Genomic DNA, 20,546 nt, shown 5'->3' with positions numbered 1-20,546 from the left:
TTGGCATATCATTTATCTTATTTACCTCTGCAAAAAAACAACTATTACTCCATTTTACTGAACATTTTGACAGTTTCCTCTATGGAAGTCTGCATCAAATTGCCCCCAGTTGGCTAAGTCCCACACTCAAACAGCAAACTGAAAAGCGCAGTCACTAAGATAGGCATTCAGACTATGCACAATGTCGGCCAAGTCCACTATTTTGCTTAAAGACTTATCTCTTCAATGTGGAAAAATGCATTGTTAATCTCGCAGACTTTTTGTCTGCCCATTTTGCATCGAATATTTTCTTGATGACCGATGTTCGCAGGAAAAACATCCCAATGGAAGTATTTTATTTTTGGTGCGACTGGCGTATTAGAGTCATGGTGGCAGACTTAACTGGTGCTCGCCCTCTGAAAACGTACATCCTGGTAGCTCCCACTTCCCCTCGGGACGGTCCAGATACGATCGTACAACCGATTCCCCACGCAGGAAACCCATCCCTCGAGTTGGGTCCCATTATGTTTGTTTAATACTGGCAGAAAGTATGAGAAAGCGTCGGGCTTAATTTGGCTTGTGTAGTTTAACAGTATGAAAAAGCAAAACTGTTTGGACACATAAACCTCATCAATGTTGTTGGTAGGTATTTAATGTTTTACTGAAGAGGATTAGGGACAGTTAAGAAAAAAATGTTGGCAAGATACTTTCATATATTCTCAGAATACTCATTTTGAAGTATGTAGCAGGAGGATTTCATTTTCAGAATTATGACTTCAGATTAATGACGTTGAAGTGAAAATTCAGAGTCAGAATTCTTACTTTTAAGTCACTAAGGGGATATTATAGTAAACACACTCGTTTTAAAGTAAGAATTCTAAGTTTATTCACAGAAATCACACCTTAAAGACAGAATTCTGTTTTTTTTTTCATAATTTTTAATTCGGACTGTTTCCTCTATCTTCAAATTCTGAGAATCAAGTCAGAATTCTTTTTTAAAAGTGGGAATTGGAAAATAAAGTCAGCGTTCTTGGTTAAAAAGAATGGCAAATTCTGACAATAAAATAAATTATCTTTTTAGAAATCTGATTTTGTTCTCAGAATTCTGATTTTATTGTCTTTTTTTTTACCTAAAAGTGAGGATTAAGTTAGAATTCTGACTTTATTTTCACCTATTTAGGAATAAAGAGAATAAAATAATAATTCTGAGAGTAATCTTTTTTCTGATTTTATTCTCTTGATTCTTTAAAAAGTGAGACTGAAGTATGAATTCTGGCATAAGAGATAAAAGAATTCTGAAAAAAAAAATTGAGAATCTTGTCAGTTTTCTTTCTTAACTGGCCCCAATCCTCTTCATTAACTTTTAAGTAGTTTCTACCTTACATTTCTGCTTGAGTGTTAGTCCATAGAAATTAAAAAACAAAAATATCAGTCGAAAGTATTGTTCTTTTAACAAATGCAAATCACTGCATGTTTAATACTTTTGACAAAATACTCCTATGTTAAGAACTGAATGGCCTCGTGAAACAAAAATACAATTTGATCATCTCTACCACTGCATAGGACTGCACGAATATGGCCAAAATAATAACCACAATTATTTTGGTCAATATTTAAATCATGATTGTTAATCACGATTATTCATCATGTTTGGTCAAAAATGTATTTTTATTGCCCTTGTTTTTAAACAAGCAGTATATAAACAAAGCTTCAAAGCTTGATACTTACGAATAATAACAAACTAAAAACAAATAAATAAAGTAAATAATAGCTAATTTCAAAAACTTGGCAAAGAAAAAAATAAACCTTAACTTGGCAACGAAAAAAATAAACCTTCTTAGAAGTAAACACATTATTTATATTTAAGCAAATTTTAATCAATTAGCAGTCAAAGTGTCATTTTCCGTCATTTCAAAACAAATTTATTCACATTTTTGTTTTTTTTTCTAAATGTGTCTCAATTGACAGCTAGCACTATAAATATTAGGAATCAGGTGAGAAACTCAATGCCATTTCACACTGTTAAATAATATATTGGGGTGAGAAAGCAGAAGCTTTGTTCATGCAAACATGCGTGAAACAATGCCCCCTGGTGGTTGGATGCCAAAGTGCTTGATTTGACATACATACTGTATGGTAGCCGGCTTTTTCAATGTTGATACCGCCGAGGATCAACTTAGCTAATCTTGGCAGCCAATATCGTGACCGCGATTAAAATTCAATTAATTGTGCAGCCCTACCACTGCACTTAACTTTTACGGTCTTTCTTTGTGATCAATGGCTTAAATTATGATGTACCACGTGGGGTTTCTTTTTTCTAGCATCTTTGTTTGTTAAATGTACCTTGCGATTTTTCTGACATAAACCATCTGACGTCATTCAAAAAGTGGAAAAGACCGACCTAGTGGACCTTGCTTTGTGCACTGGCGTGGCAAATGGCACATAGCACCCGGGTCGAATAAAATTGCCCCAAATGGATCCTGTTCAAAAGGGTCCAAATGTACTTCTGCCTCCCACCCTTTCATCTATTATGCTCTTTCTTCTCTTGCATTTTTTCTTCGAAGTGACACACTTGTGGTCCTCCACAGGTAGCACACGATGTTCAAGATGCTGCTGCACTTAACCTGACTCACCCGGCCAAGAAGCTATTGCTGCCGCCGCCTGGGTCTGGATGCATCAGCCTGCCGCTTTCTTGCTGGCCGCCGCCCCCTGTGAGCGGGCGTCCGCCTGGACCGGCTCCGATCACCCGTCCTGATCTCCGCTGTGTATCTTCTTACCCACCCAGGTTTGTACTTTTCAACGTAAGCACACCCTGTCAAGCAATATCTATTACGGAGCTGTTTAAAAAAAAAAAAAAATCTATTACAGAGCTCTTTTTAATCTACCTACCTACCCACCTACCCGTCCACAAGTGCTTTATGAACCTTTTTGTCCATCCCAAAAATATTGAAGAATATTTGTTGATAAATCATTGCACCTCTACAAATTTGATTGCAAGATCCACATTATTATTGCAAATTAAGCACAGTCAACATTTTTTGCTCTTTTTGAAGAAAAATAAAGCCAAATAAGCGCAAACAAGCCACCAAAATCAACAAATACATATCCCCATTGTGTATTTAATAACACCACATATAGCCTTTATTTAGCTCGGTGCTTCTCAAATAGTGGGATCCCTGGAGGGGCGTGAGGTGATGCCGGGAGGGCTCGGATGATCCCGGGAAAAAAGATTTTGTTTATGTGAAGCGCAATTTTTTCTTTTCAGGCACTGTGATGCACTTGGTTATTTTTTGTCTTCTTTAGACTAAGCTGTAACCCATATGCTGTAAAATATAATGAACTGTTGTTGGAAGTTGATTCATATTTCTTTTTTATTTTGTTAATGTTAAAAAGGATACAGGTTTAGGTATGCTTATACAATTACTATAGATCATATTATTTAAGTCAGTGCGTTGAGAGGGGGGGCGAGTAGTTTTGTCTTTCCTAGGGCGGGCTTGGCAAAATATAACTGAGAAGCACCGACTTAGCTAAATACTGATAAATAATGCAAAATGCCTTAGATGGGCTAATGAATAGCCTGTCTGAAAATCCCCTTATATTTTCAAAATGATATGTCTAAAATTGAGATAGCATTATAGCCCTTAGCAAGTGAAGCTAACATTGGTTCAAAACATCAGCCTACTCATTCCGTTCTCTATAAGTGAGCATTTATGAGGTCAACTCCCTTCTAATGAGTCACCTTTCTAAGTTCCTCCTTCATTTTTCTTTTTTGTTTCTAGGTTTTATCTTGCGTGTGGTCAGAGGACATCGGTTTGCTCCCTGCTGACCGGAGCCCTTCTGGAAGCCACGGCCGCCCTCGGGGCCCGCTCCGCCTTGCCTTGCCCGTTCGGCCAGTCCCCCAACAGCAGCCACGGTGTGCTGAAAGGTGGGTGTCAGAAAACAAATATTTGTCGATGCTAGTGTGTAAACTGTGCTTAAGCTACATGAGGTCCGAGGGTGTTTGATTTGGGAAAGATACCCTTTCGACTTTTCACAAATGAAGAGGCTCGGTCCCAGGAGGACATTTTTTGTTACTTTTTTTTAAGCCTTCTTTCCTGTAAGGATGGCCTTGAGTGATAAGAAAGGCACCTAAAATAAAAGGTTTATTATTATGGAAATATGTCCACATATGTCACAATCATTTATTAGCATCATCAGTCAAACACAAATACAATGTACTCATAGAACATAATTAAGCCTCTTAGCGCTTTTACTTCCATTGACGGCTATAGACGTCAAAATTCATTTCAACTGATGCAATCCCAACGTCATATACTGTACATTTTTTAAGAATCCAGACGTTCAATCCAAGGTACTTATTTTATCATTCCATCTTTTATATTTTTTTCAATCGTTTGGCTAAAGGAGTGTCTAAAATGTCTGGTAAATTAATTCTGTACTAAGGGAATCATTTTCCTTATACGTTAAAGTAATTGATTACTTTAGTACTTAAGTACCTAAAGTCATGGATTACTTTCGTACTTTTTACCAAAGTCATACTTAATTACTACAGTAATGGTTTATTTCATTACTTTAATACCAAAATATCCACTTTAGTTTAAGTAATAAAGTAAGATTCCCCCAGTACTTAAGGACTGTAATTCCCCCAAAATTTGACCGTAAATTTGACACCATTCAAGAAAGATCCGTCAGCCACAAAATTCGATTTTTCACTCACAGATGTGCTGTATTCCTACTTCCAATAATTATCGTAACAGGACGAGCTAGAGGGCTGATGTCAGATGGCTGTTAGCAGCAATTGCCTGTTGCAGCTAGCAGCAGCTTGTCATAGCTAAGGTTGTTACGGCATTATTTTCAATAAAAGAAGCGCACAGGCTGAATCGGTGTCCCAATCCATCTTTGTTCACACACAGGAATATTACTAGAACAGAGAGGTTCATGTAAAAGTTATGATGTCTCCAGCTGATTCAATGAAAAGTGGCACACAGGGCTTTGTGCACCAGTTAGAGAACAGGTATTCTGTTTGACTTGTATTTTAATTATGGTGTTTTTGCGTATACACACATGGATGCTGAATGCTAAAATATCAAGGAATACAGATGGGCAAAGGGAATTAGTGTAGATAATGTTTTTTTTTTTTTTTAACAGTAATTTGCCTCTCTGAAAGTGTGACAATGTCCTCATTTCTGTCCTCTTCTTCTACGGCCGCATATACAGCAGAAACTAAAAGCCACCTGACATCACAGTAAGATCCCGCACGCAAGTAATCCTAAAAGTCAAATGACCGTATGACTAAGCGTGCAGTCAGTTACTCAGCTGCTGGCCGGTCTTCCAGCTTCTCTGCAATGGTTACGTATGACTCAAATGTAAGCCGAGCCGAACATTAAAGTCCGCTGGCGGCGCTCCACGGGACAAGCTGTCTCTCCGCAGGAGGGCCCCCCCCCCCCCCTCGCGCGTGCACACTGTCAACATAAAGCTTTCGTACAGCTTTCTTATCTTTCAAGCGGGCGCGCACACGTGGAACTTCTCTTAAGCATGACACAAAGTAGTTTATAACATTGGCAAGAGTACGAGTTAGTGTTATGCTAGCAACTGATAAAAGCAGGGCAGACCACTGCCTTTATTCTAAGATGCTTCTATGGGGTTTTAGTTTTTAAGGTTAAAGTCATTATTGGACATTTATTCTTGATGTTCTGACTTGAATTTGGAGAGTGGATTAATTTTGTTTCTTACCATATATGGTAATGAGCGTCCACCGACTGCCTAGGCTAAATGGCCTTGTCGTATTGCCTACCTTGTTTGATGTGCTCTTTCAAACGGAGCGTCCTGATCGTGCTGACTTGGCTCCGGAACAGACCTTGAGCTTTCGGGAGGAATTGTGCTCCCAGTTATTTGCTTATACATCAACATGCGGGATCTTGCTGAGTGGTTGTGTCTTTAGAATCCACTTATTTGACAGAAATCTTAATAGTCAATGCTGCATTTGTTAATTTGAGCATGCACAATTTAAATTTATTATGTTGGACTTTCTGTTTTTTATGACTAAATCGATTATTGTGTGACAGCTGAAGGTGAATATGGTATTTCCATTTCTAATTACTCTCATTTTTTTTTTACCTGCATCTCCTTCCACATCATTTATCTGATTCACATCATTTCAATTTTAGCATACTCCAAAAATTCACATCATCAAGGATCTTATTTTCCTCATTCCAAAAGTTCAGTTTTCCTAAAATTTGACATTTTCAATGAAAAATTGCCCATTTATTTCCAATGGAGCATTCAACATAATAGATGTATATTGTTCCCATTTGAAATTCAAAAGAATCAGATCATTCAATTAACATTGGTATGCCGAAAAAAAAATCCCAAACATATACATTTCATTTGGCGTCATTTCACATATTTCTACATTTTTAAATATCATTCTATATCAGTTAATAGTATTCCACATAATTCTCCAAAAACACTCTCAAAAAAGCTTCATCATGGGGCAAATATTATATTTCTCAGTCCAAAAATTTGGAGTAAATATTCTCAAAGATTATTTTACATCAACACCAACGGCACACAGAGCATAACAGTAACATCTTTCCTATTTGAAATTCAAAACGGACAGATTATTCACTTCACAATGATATGCCAAAAATAACATCCAATTGACACGTGAAAAAAAAATCTTCATTTAATATTTTTTACATCATTATAAACATATCATTCCATATCAGCCCGTGTCATTCCACCTCATTCAAAATCATTTCACTCAATTCCATAATTTTTTCATTCAACTTTTCCGCCTCCACACATAATTTCTCCAAAAGTTTCTATTGTCTGGTTTAAAATTGATTTGTATCATGCTGTAAACAATCCTCCTAACTATGATGTAAGACAATGCTTTATCAGTACGGTACTAAAAAGTTCAATGACATACAGTATATCATCTATATTATGAGACTAATAACTTTATATGAGTAGTGGTGATTTGGAGCCTTTGTAGTAAATCAGACAGCTTTAGTGTGCCTGTGCCTCTTCCCCAACTCTTCGGGATTTATGGCATGATGTGGATGGCGTGCATCTTTTCTGCCGGTCAAAAATAAATTACGACATGGATCAATAATGTTGCTGGAATCATTTTTCGGGTGGAAATAACAGTGCGGGCGCATTGCTTACATGCGCTCGTATATACTATCAAAATCATGTTACAAGGGGCGTAAATCACCACACTTTAATGCAAAGTCTTGGTTCAGACCCGGAGACGTTGCCAGAACGTAATTCATTGGTCAGCTTTGCTGTAATTAAACACAGTTGCTTTTCTTTGACTTTTAAAACATGTAAAGGTTGACGTGTGCCCAGTAAATGCCATCGTTAAACACAGAGATCGAAGCTGTAATGGATTCATAGCATTTTAGTTCATTTCAATGGTGAAGGAAGCGCCGCTGCATAATACGTCAGAAGACGCAGTTAGATCAAAAGTAACCTAAAGGAGTCTAAAATGGACTATTCCCGTTTTAGGTTAAAATAAATCACTTAAAAAGTTCAGTTGGTCCCCCTTTCGTTCGCTTTGGATTGTTTTTTACCCAAATAAAGTGTAATTTTTTTAGCCAACTTTTTTTTTTTTTTTTTTAACTCTAAAAACAGTTGGGTCAAAAATACCCCCAAATTACATCAAAAGGGACCTTTACTCAAAAATTGGGTCAGTCTATTTTGGTTATTTTTGACCCAGCTGTTGAAGTGTCATATTTTTGCCGACATTTTTAACATTCTAACGGGTTAAAGGTTTGAGTCAACATTTAGTATAATTTATTTTTACCAAAAAGTTGTCTCAGTCCATTTTTTTTAAAGCTAATTGTAACACCATAGTATAGCCAATAGTACAAACAGACAAAAACGTTTTTCTATTTTTAAGTCCTAAACAGGCAAGAATTTTCAGGATATTCGAGAATTTTAGATTCAAGATTCAAGAGATTTATTGTTATTTGTTATTGTAATTGTATAGTTGTACCATACAATGAAATTCTTATTCTGTTCACTTCCCCGAGCAGCAGACTTCATTCCATAACTGAGCAATAAATAAATAGCAATACATAGAGATAAACAACAGGGACAATGGTGCTAATGTAGTGCAGAATATCATGTAGTGCAAAAAAAAAATGTTAGTGCAAGATATTGTTTTTGCATGCAATAGGAAATTGGGTTCAAAATGGTCTGACCCAACATTTGTGGTAAAATTAATACAATAAAAGTTTAGTTAGGCCCCCTTTGACCCAATTTGTGTGATTTTTTTTTTTTTTTTTTTTTTTTTTTTTACCCTACTATTTTTTACAAATTGTTGGTGGGAAAAAAAAAACCCAGCCCAAATTGTGTCAATGGACTGATCCAAGATTTTGTTTAAAAATAATAACTTGACTTTAATTTGGTATTTGGTTTATATGATCCAACTATTTTTGTATATATTTCTAGATTGAAGCCAGATACCATTGACAAAAAGTCCAGATTCTGAATAATTTTGCAGCAGTTTACTCCGAAGTGCCAAACGAAGGCCACCCAGATTTCGCCGCGTCCCTGTGAAATATAAATGGGAGCAGTTTGAGCCTCATTTCCTTGGTAACACAATTTACTACACTGCTGAAAAGGAAGTCAGTCAGGCTGCCATCCCTCCTGGCTCAATATTGCTCTCCTTCAATTTACATTTTCTTCCTTAGTACTTTTTCTGTCCGCCCTTCTGTCATCATCGTACATTGTCTTGCCCGCCAGCCATTTAAGAGCCACTGACAGCAGATGTGGTGGGGAGTCATAGTCGAGGGAAGTCTCAAGGATTGCGTATTGTTTACGGAACCATACAATAGCTAAAAATAAACATGTGAAAGTTCTTACGAGTTTCCGTAAAACTCGGGCTAGTTTGTTACTCTCTATTGTAACAGTAATATGGCCACAGCGTTTTGTAACAAGTAAACACCAGTTGAATGATTTAGTAAACAAAACGTGTTCATTAGAATGTTTTATAATCAAGATTCTTCGAATTTGGCTCAGTCAGCCCTCATACATGCTCTACACTTTCTGATATTTTCTCAGGCAGCTTTATGATGCGGATGGAACTTGATGACCTGCAATTACTTTGGTCTCATTGGTGCATTACCAATAATTTTGCTGCACGATCAAGAATTTCGGTGCGTGATCAAGAATTAATAGCCTGAAGTTCCTGACGTTATTGTGAATTGGAGAATGCGGATTTGATCTTTTTGCGCTTTTGCATTAACACCAGAATGAACAGTGCAATTCACGTCAAACTGGAGCAAAAAAAAAAAAAAAAAATCGCAGGAATTATTTTATTATGTATATATATCTATGTGTGTGTGTAATATATATATATATATATATATATATATATATATATATATATATATATATATATATATATATATATATATATATATATATATGGTTGATAAAGGAAAAAAAGAAAGGTTGGCATTTTCTCATTTTTTTCAGAATTCTGACTATATTCTCAGTTCACCTCACACGGACAATTCTGACACTGGCTGTTTTTTCGCTTTAAATTGAGAATTTTGACTTTATTCTCAACATTCTCACCTTGAAGTCAAATTTTTTTACTTCAAAACCAGATATTGGAATCTAAACTTCACTAAATTGTGACTATTCTCAGAATTCTCATTTTAATGCCAGTGAGAATAAAGTTGTAGAATTAAGATCCATTTTGTCAAAATTCTCACTTTATAGTGAGATATAAGACCTTTTGCTCAGGAAACAGACTAAAACAAAAAAGCTCTAACTTTAAAGTGAGAATTCTAGGAATAAAATCAGAATTTCCACTTCAAAGTCACTGAAGCCAAAATTTAACTCCTTAATATTTGGAACCTTAGCTTTAAAGCGAGATTATAATTCTCAGAGAAGCCCAAACTTTAAAGCCCAAGACTTTACAAAGTCGGAATTCAGATTTTCAAGTCAGAATTTTGAGAATAATAATGAGAAGTGAAGAAGAAGAAGATAACAACGATGATCAGAATTCAGCAGCAGATTGAAAGAGTGGTTAGCTTGTCCACCTCACAGTTCAGAGTCCCGAATTCAATTTCAGCTCACTGTGGCCTCCCTGTACGGAGTTTTCATGCAATGGTAGATGTATTGGACGCTCTAAATTGTGATTGGGTGTGTGAATAGTTGTTCATCCCTGTGTGCCCTGCAGTTGGCTGGCAACCAGTTCAGGTGTACCCCTCTTCCTGCCTGTAGACAGCTGGATTAGACACCAGCAAGCCTGCAACCTTTGCGAGGTAGAAAATGGAGGGATGGATGGTTAGTCAGAATTCTGATTTCAAAGTGAGAATCCTGGGAATAACATCAGAATTCACAGTGTGAAGAATTCTCATTTCAGTCAGAATTTTTATATAGATATAAATTCTGACTTTAAAGTGAGAAATCTGACTATTCTCAGAATTCTCTGTTAAAAATCTGTATCAGCTAATCTATATTGTGAGAACTTTCAAGTCAGAAATCTAAGGGAAAAAAAAAACAGAATTCAGACTTTTAAGTGAGAACTCTTCCGTCAGAATTCTAATATTATTCTCAGAATTCTTAGAGTGAATTCAGAATTCTGACTTTAGTGTGAGAATCCTCACTATAGAGATTTTCTGATATTGATTCTCACCAATATGGTGAGAATTCTGAGAATCAAGTCAGAATTCATGGATAAATGTCAGAATCTTGACATTTTTTTCATTACTTTCATAATATTCTATGTGCAGTCATTATGTTAATACAGTTTTTTTCTGAAATACCATAACAGAGTGATATTTTTTCTTAATAAAAGACATTCAATTTTTTAGGAAGGTCTTGAAATAGGACAAATTTTGTATTACGCATTGGTGTTGTCTAACGCTTCTTGTGCCAGCGCAGCGTGATTGGTTTTCTGCTTGGTGGAACTGTAGCACATGGCTGTGAACTATGTATGGCGTGGGCGGGGGGTATGGTGGGCGGGTTGCGACAGGGGAGGGGGGCTACTGAGGGAGAGAGGGAGTGAATGTAGTCCAGGGGAAGAACATGTTAAGAGTGTTTACTGTTGAGGGGAAGGGGCGAGCGAGATGAGGAGAGAGAGATAGAGGCACAATGCTCAGGGGGAGATGAGTGCGAGAGAGCAGCTGCGAGGGGAAAGCGGAGCGCCGGCGCACCTCGCAAGGCCACCTCGCCACTCAAGCGAAGTGCTCAGCTGCTACGGGAGCTCATGAAGCACTCAAATAGAACGGACTTCAAGCTGTTCAGTAAGTAGAGACGCTTCTCGGACACGTGTTGAGACCAACGACTCAAACGGATACTGTAGATAATGCTTACTTTCCCTTTCCATGTCCTAAATTGGTCATTTTCAACAACTGTCAGGTGTGCTCGCTGAAAAATGAAATCTCATGTCAAATATTTTGCCTCAGTAAATCGATTGTAAGAAGTTTTGTGTGGGAAATAAAAAATCATAAATGACTTAGTTATCACACTACAAGCACTTAAAGAGCAGAACGACTATTTTGGCTCCAATCCCACAGGTCTCATTAAAAGCCAACACAACCCAGGGGTTAAACTTACTATCAGAACCAAAGACAGACAAGTTAATAGTTGCTCAGTCAACCAGTTGCACGAGATTCAATTGCACGTCATACTTACTATTTTTTAATTGATGTAATCTGATGACTAAATCTTTTGTTTCTTGGATGAATTACAATCAAATATACTATGGCTGTTCTGAACAAGGTTTTTTGCTGCCAAATCCAAGGCGAGTTTCGAGTAAGATCTGTCGATACCGATTCCGATATTGAGTTCCGAAATGTGGGAAGGGTCGCTACACTTCATACTGACTGGTTTTTCGCTAGCAGCAAAGTACGAGCAACAGGTTTTCATTTTTTGATGATAGGCAATGAAAAGAAATAATCAGCCAATCATGGGCTTTTCCATGGAAATCGGTCGATGTGTGTATGTGGTCAGTATACAGTACAGGTCTGTATAAAGATGCATGTTTACTATGTATATTTATGTAGTATGTGTTGTGTGTATAGATGTATACTAATTAGTTGTGTATATATATATATATATATATATATATATATATATATATATATATGTATATATATATATATATATATATATATGTATATATATATATATATATATATATATATATATATATATATATGTATATATATATGTATGTATATGTATGTATGTATATGTATGTATATATGTTACATATATTTTTTGTATCAGTATATGTATTAAATGTTTAATAGTATGTATAAATATATATTAAAGACTGTGTTGCCATGCACTTTTTGACCTTTTGACACTAGTGCTTGATGTAACAGTATGTCGTGCATCGCAGTCACCAAGTGGCGTTTTGTCACGTTGACCCACACAACCGGGGTTACAAGGTCATGGTTTTATTGCGGCCTCAAGGATAAAGTAAGACTAAATAGCTCAAACGATAGCAGCTAAAAATATGCACAAAAAAACCTCTGAAATGGCAGTTTACTGACATTATTCGGCGTATAAAGAAGCAGTGATTTGTTGAATGTATTCTAGGCGTCATTTGAATGCAGACACATCCTCTTATAGCTGTGTTTACAATGTGTTGATAGTTTTTCACGGGAATGTGTGTGCATGAGTGGAGTCCTTTTATGTGCGTGTGTTTTCTTCCAAGCACTAGACAGTATACTTTGACAGATCAACACATGAATCGAGGAACTAGGGGTTATAAAAAGACCTTTCTCAGTACTGTAGTTGGGCACAGTTGGCTGTGATATTTTTCTGGGAAAACGCAAACGTCCTCTTTTGTTGTGCTGCACCCACTTAGGTGAAGAAAAATTGAGGTTATCAGCACCACTTTTGTGTTGGATTGGTTCAAGTGTGTGCGTGTGCGGTTATCTTCAAGGTTTTACTGCTTTTTGCCCGGTATGAATAAGTTATGACACACATACACACACCCATCAAGACATAACCGCTTTAAAAGTTTTTCATTTCCTGCCCTATTGATTAGATTTTTCCAGTAGTCCCTTAGCAGCACTTGTACCCACGTCCATTGTGAGTAGATATTGAGTGGATGGTATTTCTTTTGATATGCTTTATGGACGAAACACTTTAACATTAATCAGTTATAACAAGGAGTTGGGTTTGCACCCTTGTTCCTGTCATTAAAAGTTTGAGTTTGATGCAGGGGGAATGTGCACCTGTTCTTTTCTAAAAACAAATTTTAAAACATATTCATGGAATAATTTAGTGTTGGAGAACCAGCGAGATGGACTTGACTCCCACCCCATTAAACACCTTAGGAGTTAGAAACTTCATATACCAAACTTGATCCTTGAGGACCGGTATCTTGCATGTTTTCCAAGTTTCACAATAAAGGCTGCTGACATTCAAAATACAATTTCATGAAAAACAGAGTAAATAGACAGGAAGAGAAATATTTTCGCATGTCTAACAGGGATGGAAAAGTGCCATCCTCAAGAGCCAAAATCCAGCTTGTTTTCGATGGTTCCCCTCAATCAACACACCTGATTTAAACTTCGTCGTTATAAGGTTTCTATAAAACTTGCTAAAGACCTGGTTATTTGAATAAGGTGTGTCTGTTGAGGGGGAAAATTTGAAAACAGTCTGGATTGTGGCTCTCAAGGACTGGACTTGGCCACCCCGATATATACAATATACTGTGTTTTGCAATCATACTTCCTGTAATTCAGGGATAAGCTAGTTTAAAAAAAATAAAAAATTACAAACAGGCTTACATACAAAAAGGCTTATAATGTTCAAAATTTTATGAAAAGCGGGGGGTGAAAAGGGAGGAAAAACGGTCTTGTATATATAAAGCATTGTCTAATACCCAACTTAAGAATGAGCAGCATTTTGGGGAGTTTTTTTTTATTCTTTTTTTTTTTTTTTTTAGCAAACCCAGAATTTGTTTAAACAAAACAACAAAAAAACAGCAATGACATTCAATATACAATTTCACAAAAAAACGGGGGAAATATGAAGGAAAAAAGATGTCCAGGTATACTTAAAGTATTGCATTCTGCAATAATACTTACTTAATTATATATTTCTACTTAATTTTAATAATTATATGTTTTTAAAATGATTCTTCTTTTTTTAACCACCTCCACAAAATTCTTAAAAAAATGATAACGTTTAATGTGAAATTTCTTGAAAATGGGGTGTAAATGGCGAGGAAAAAAAGTCCTTATATAATTTTCAAAGTACTGTTTTACAATGACACTCAGTTGAAGGATGCAACTTTTTCTCCTTTTTTTGGTGTACAAAACCCCCAAATTCTTAATATATTAAAAAAAAAAATTCTCATCACATTTAATGCCACGAAAAACGTGGAGTAAACGGGAGGAGGAGAAAAAAAACCCCAGAAAAACTCTTGTATAAAAACACATTAAAAGATAACTGGAAAAAAAGAAAAAAACTCCAAGATCAACTTAATGATACTGTAGTTTTCACATTAATGTTCTTACCTGAGCACATTACAAAGTAGGATGTTCGGATTTAGAGATGCACCCTTTTAAATGCATGTGTGCCCATGATAGGCCGTGATGCATAAACATCACGTTTATTCTCGGTTCTTCACAGCGGTAGGGCTGGCACTTCCTGGTCACGGAGGTCAAGGGTCCTCTTTAGAGTAAATACAAATACCCAGTTGCATTTTTTATTCATGAGATGTAATAAGTCCAGCCACGTCTTGTAAATTACAAATGACATGTATTAGTGTGTTTCATCCTTTCCGCTAAGACTCTCAAAAGTGTTTGGTCGCCGTCTTGGATGAGGACGTTGATTGTTCTCCGGAATAAATAAATGGTCATGAAATTCATATCTTTCCTTTGAGGTGGCCGCTCTTTTTCAAATCAAAACCGTTTCCAGTGCGGTAAATTGATGAGATACAAATAATTAGTTTGGCAGTGAAACCAATACAGAATCCAAAATGTGATACAATTTGGAGTTCAAAATTTTGGAAAAATTCACTTAAAATTCAAACAAAATGTACCTCATTGTGAGGATCTCTTTTCACCAAATAGTTTAGTCGGTATCTTCTATTTACAAATCAGCCATTGATAAAATGCAAGTTTTGGTTTACGGGGGAGCGGCGCTGCTGCTGTTTCCGTGGCAACACGTCAACCGTCTCAAGGATTACCGGGAACACTCTGCAAGTGCGTCTGCCTGCATTGTGTATGTAAAACGCTATTTTGATGTGCTGACAATGACCAGAAGGCGGTGCGTGTCATTTGTTTTGCCCATCGCTCTTTTTAATGCGCATCTCATTACAGCAAACTGCTCATCCAGAAAGCGCCCATTGTCAATAGGAGCAAAAACAATAAACGTGCACTGAGGACAATAACCGGGTTCTGTTTGAAAGGGGCGGGCTGATGTACATGATGCGCTCATTCCATCTATGTTTGTAGTTGACTGTTGGACTTGACCGAAATCTAAACACGGGACCTTGCAAAGGTGATCAATGATCTTGACTTAGAGATGAGGAATTAAGCAGGAAATCCAGGGCGAATTGCTATTATGAGTCTGTTCGCTGTTTAAACGTGTTTTCTGCTTATGACCACATTTTTTCTTTTATATGAATGTTATTTTCTAAATTTGATTTAAATAGAAAACCCTTTCTCTCTCTTTTTTATTCCACAATATTACATTACATGCAACCATGTCACTTATTTGCAAAGCCATATTTCAATTTTTTTTTCAAAAACAATCAGAAAAAAAAATTGTTAGAACACACAGTGATATTTTTTATTGAGCCATTTGGCTTACAGTATCCATGTGATTTAAACCTTTTTTTTTTTAATTATCAAACGTCCAAAATTAGAACTCGTCTCTCTATTTTAACTGAATTTGTTTAACAAAAAAAATACACTTTTAAGTACTAATTTGATTTGTTCATAAATTGCAACATTTATGTATTATTTATCTCTAAATTCCCATATTGCTGGCATCAGCCCAAAACCTCATGAATTTACATTGTGGTGGATTTTAATATTGTTTCAAAACTTTGGGTCAGTCCAAATGTGTGTCTGTTATTACTACAAATTATTGACCAGGATAAAGCATTGAAAATCTCTTGCTAACTTTCACGATACGAAGCTAATGTTTGCCATCTTTGGGGTCACCTGGTCAAACTAGATAGAAAAAAAAAAGCACGCAGCTCTACCTTAAGCATAATGCTAACAAGCAATGCAAAATCCCATAGACAGGCTAATGACTAGAAAATTGCCTTATCTTGGTCTGCCTCAGAGCGTCAGCTGGCCAACAGCATGACCAGCAGCGGCGCTCTTCCCGCCAGCGTGAGCGGCATCAGCAAGGAGCTGGCCGAGCTTCGGCACCTGGTGCAGTTCCCCGAGGAGATCGCCTGCATCCTCACCGAGCAGGAGCAGCAGCTTTACCAGCGGGTGAGATGGACACCCTCCCTCCCCTTTAAAAAAAAAAAAATCACATGCTCCAAACCGTAATCTTCCCGATCTTCCCCTCGGCACAGGTGTTCCCCTTGGATTACCTGCGCTTTTTGACGCAAGACCTCAGCAGTCCGGAGAATCACAGCAGGCGGCACCCCAACCTTAAGGCCTCACTCTCGGCCCCCAACATGCCCACCCAGAGGGTGCAGCGCACTAATGCTGTGGAGGACCTGGTGGCACGCTTCAATGAGGTCAGAAATTCAAATCTAATACTATATTGCATGCTAGTATATGATAAGAGTGCCTATAAAAAGTCTACACATTTGTGTTAAAATGCCAGACTTTGACACATACAAAAATTGAACCAAGAAAGCTGCGTTGTGTGAGATTAAGGATTGCAATTTACTTGTGTTACGTGAATGCAGCATGCACACTACGGTGTCTCAGAGAGACCATACTTTGGAAGCATACTGTTAGGTTCAGGCGACCTATAACATTTAATAAAGAACGAACAAGAAGGAATGTGATGTGCACACTCAGTAAGTTTAAAAGTAACCAGCTGATAGGCATTTTGACAGCCGTTTTTTTGAGATGTGATGACTGGTAATACAACAATAGAAAACTCTTCAGGCAAGAATTCATGTCTAAAATATATTTAAAATAATTACAAATGAATATATATGAAAACCATGCAAATACAAAAAGACCCTTGAACAAAGTTAACCATTGGAATTTGTATCGTCATTTATTAATTATTAAAAATGTTATTTCCTATCTTACTGAAAATGAACATCGGCTCTAAATGTCGGTTATCATCCTTGATTACTAAAAATCTATATCCGCTCTGAAAAAATCATATTGGTGTATTGCCAACCATATTCAAACTCAAAATTATGGCTGAAATTTCCGTCTATGTGAAGCCATGTGTAATAATGGTATGTCCTTTGCCTATCCCATTTACCTGCAATCACCCCATTTGTGTTTCATCCCAATGAATGGCCTCACGGCTGGAACACGGCACAGCCTGCAAAGCCGCGCGTTCATTCGCCGTGCCTGACGAGTGAATCTTAGAATAAACACGAGCAGGGATGGGGAAAAATGGCGAAGCGAGGGAAAGACTGATAGGCAATGATGTCACCTTTTGTGCCTCCGACATCAGCTGCTTTTCATTTAAGGTACCGGGAGACACACAAAAAACACACAATTCTGCCTATGTGCATTGTGGACTTCCATATATGGGCATTTTTGGGAGGATCACTTCAATGGATATTGACTGCTCCCACCAGTGTACATACTGTACCTTGGGGGCAGCACAATACAGACACTCAGAGAAGAGTTTCACAACTAAGTGAGCTTCAGTAAACATGAATAGATAACAAACGTGAATTCAAAAATTTCAAAAATTATGTCTGACCTGCGTTTTCTTTTTTTTTTTTCTCAGACATTTTTTTAAGAGTCCAGACATTAAATGTCAAACACTTAATCATTCATTCATGTATTTATTTTCATGCATTTTATAAAGGGAGGTCTAAAATGGATGGTATGAAATTAATCTAGCATAAAGTAGTTGATTACTTCAGTACTAAAGTAACTAAAATAATTGAGAACTTTTGCTATTTACATTATGCAATCAAGCATTAAAAAATAAATTACTTTAGGTCAGTGCTTTTTAATTATATTTTGCCAAGCCCTCCCTAGGAAAGAGAAATCTTTTCACGCCCACCCTCCCACTAGACGCGCTGACTATAAATAAGATTATTATCTATAAAAATTATATGAGTATACCTAAACCTGTATCCTTTTTAACATCAACAAAAGAAAAAAAAGCAATATATATCTACTTTCAACGATTGTTATTTTTTCCAGCGTTTATATGTGCTACAGCTTAGTCTAAAACTTAAATAAATAACCAAGTGAATTAAAGTGCCTGAAATAATTATCCGCAACCCCTGCTTAAGTAATCAATGACTATCCCTAAAGTAATTGATTATCTAAGAACTTTTGTGCCTAAAGTAATTGATTACAACTATAAATTACTTTAGTACTTCTTTAACTAAAGTAACCAATTACTTTCGTACTTGATAACCTAAGGTAATCAATTACTTTAGGAGTTGTTTACATAAAATAGTTGATGTTTTTGGTAGTTAGTTCCCCAGCACATACCGAAAGTAATTGATTACACCTAATGAAAATATGTACTGAAATCATTTACTTTAGCTAATTTAGCACTCAATTCATTTAGTGCCAGATACTTTTAGATCATCCTTTAGCAAAACAATTAAAAAAAAAAAGATTAAAAAGAAATATAAAATATGTGCTTGGGATTGAATGCCTGGACTCTTAAAAAAAAAAAAAAAGAAACATAAAAACATGTTTTGAACGCATGAATTCATTCACGGCTATAGACGTCTAAGATCCATTTTAACTGCCATTGTTCAAGTTTCAACATCCACCATCCCTTCTTCGATACACTCATCATTGGCTTAGCGCGTAGCTAAGTCGTAGCGTATGACAAACAGAGGCGGAAATAGCCTGAGCGAGGAGGAAGGCCCAATTGTAAACAGTGTCAAACTAAATTGCTCAGGCAATAAACGGCGTTACCTGCGAATATGTTTCTGCCAGCTCAGTTAAAATGAGTTGTTATGCGTCTATATTCATCAATGACATTGAATGAGTTAAAAAAAAAAAAACAACATCCAGTGCACTGTTTATTTTTTAAGCTTTGTGGTTTGTTGTCTGCAGTTTGGCACTCATCAGGTTTGTCATCAACGCAATGCGGTTACGCAATACGTGCATCAAGGGAAGGCCGACCCTCATAACTCGACTAATAACACATGCACAGATGGCGACAGACACACATCATCAAAGCGACAGGGGATCAGTGTGTGGCCTCTGTGTGTGCGCGTGCGTGTGTGTGTGTGTGTTTCAGGAAAGTGTCACTTTTCTCTTTGGATCTCCTGCCCTGTCTTACTTATGCCTTCTTTGACTTGCTCCCGAGTCAATCCAATCCTATTGACTTCCCTTTCACCATATGGAATAACAGGAGAGATGCCAACTTAAAAAAAAAAAAAAAAAAAAAGCATTGCAGTTGGTCAGGGGAGTTGAAATGGCGAGAGTAATGCAAGACACGTGCTGACAGAGATTGGTCTTACGCTGAAGAATTGAAAAGCGTTTCAGTGGAGCATTCTGGGAAGCTGAACATTCACTTCTCAGAAAATATATGCAGCAATTTATAGCTGTTATGTGCTGTCAATTACGGTGATTCCCATCTACTGTTTGTGCTATGGGAAATTATCATATATACACGTAACTCCCCAAATATAGGTCGCACCTGTTTATTGGAAACACCCTTAATTTTTAGGATCCAAGTCTTGTATTATCTGTTCCCCTACATAAGACGGATCAACACTTTGTCAACAATGTAAAAATTATAGCAAAACAGAATAATTGAATCTTCCTAAATTCTTCATATTTTCTTATGTCCCCATAAATTGCACCAGATTATAGGGCGCACCTTCAATGAATATTGTAAAACTGTTTTCAGATATAGGGCGCACTACATTATAAGGCACATAGAATAGAAGCTACAGTAGTGGCTGGGGTTGCAATATGCATCCACTAGATCGAGCTGCGCTAAAGGAAATGTCAACAAAATAATCAGATAATTCAGTCAAACTTTATTGATAGACAATCAGAAATTAAGAAACATGATTTGTGGAGAGAGTACTAGCTGAAGAATTGAGGAAATATACCTTTTGATTACATTAAAGATTGTTTTGATCAATGCCAGGACTAATCAAGCATTCAAAAGAATATAATTATGATTCGGTTCAATAATATACTTAACTTTTTTTCATCAAATTGCAACCAAAACCTTAAAATATATTGTTTCGTTGATTTAAGAAGAGTTTCTGGATTTATTTTATATAATTGTGCTTTATTTTACAAAAAGCTTTCAGTTTTTGCACCTTGTTCCCATATAAATTGCTTCAAAATCGAAGCATTTATACTATATAAAAATGTCAGGGTGTAAAATTTTTGTTTTAAAAAAAAAACATTTATAGCTGAAACGCAGGGGTAAAAATAAAAGATTTTACATGGCAATTAAGTTATTTTATTTTT

General features: G+C 36.5%; 1 protein-coding gene across 1 annotated transcript in view; it reads left to right on the top strand.

The window, feature by feature from the left end:
* Window positions 1–20,546, top strand: part of plce1 (phospholipase C, epsilon 1) — a 79,992-nt gene that overhangs the window by 32,293 nt on the left and 27,153 nt on the right. Inside the window, exons 6-9 of the mRNA XM_088438892.1 lie at window positions 2,568–2,764; window positions 3,759–3,904; window positions 16,267–16,421; window positions 16,508–16,675. Coding sequence (XP_088295018.1) covers window positions 2,568–2,764; window positions 3,759–3,904; window positions 16,267–16,421; window positions 16,508–16,675 — 666 coding nt within the window. The remainder of the gene's footprint in view (window positions 1–2,567; window positions 2,765–3,758; window positions 3,905–16,266; window positions 16,422–16,507; window positions 16,676–20,546) is intronic.

This window comes from Hippichthys cyanospilos, chromosome 17 (assembly GCF_059441005.1).
Source record: "Hippichthys cyanospilos isolate Australia breed blue-spotted pipefish chromosome 17, RoL_Hcya_1.0, whole genome shotgun sequence".
Classification (NCBI taxonomy): Eukaryota; Metazoa; Chordata; class Actinopteri; order Syngnathiformes; family Syngnathidae; genus Hippichthys; species Hippichthys cyanospilos.
The sequence above is the reverse complement of the archived record's forward strand: the minus strand, read 5'-3'. Positions and strand labels throughout refer to the sequence as shown.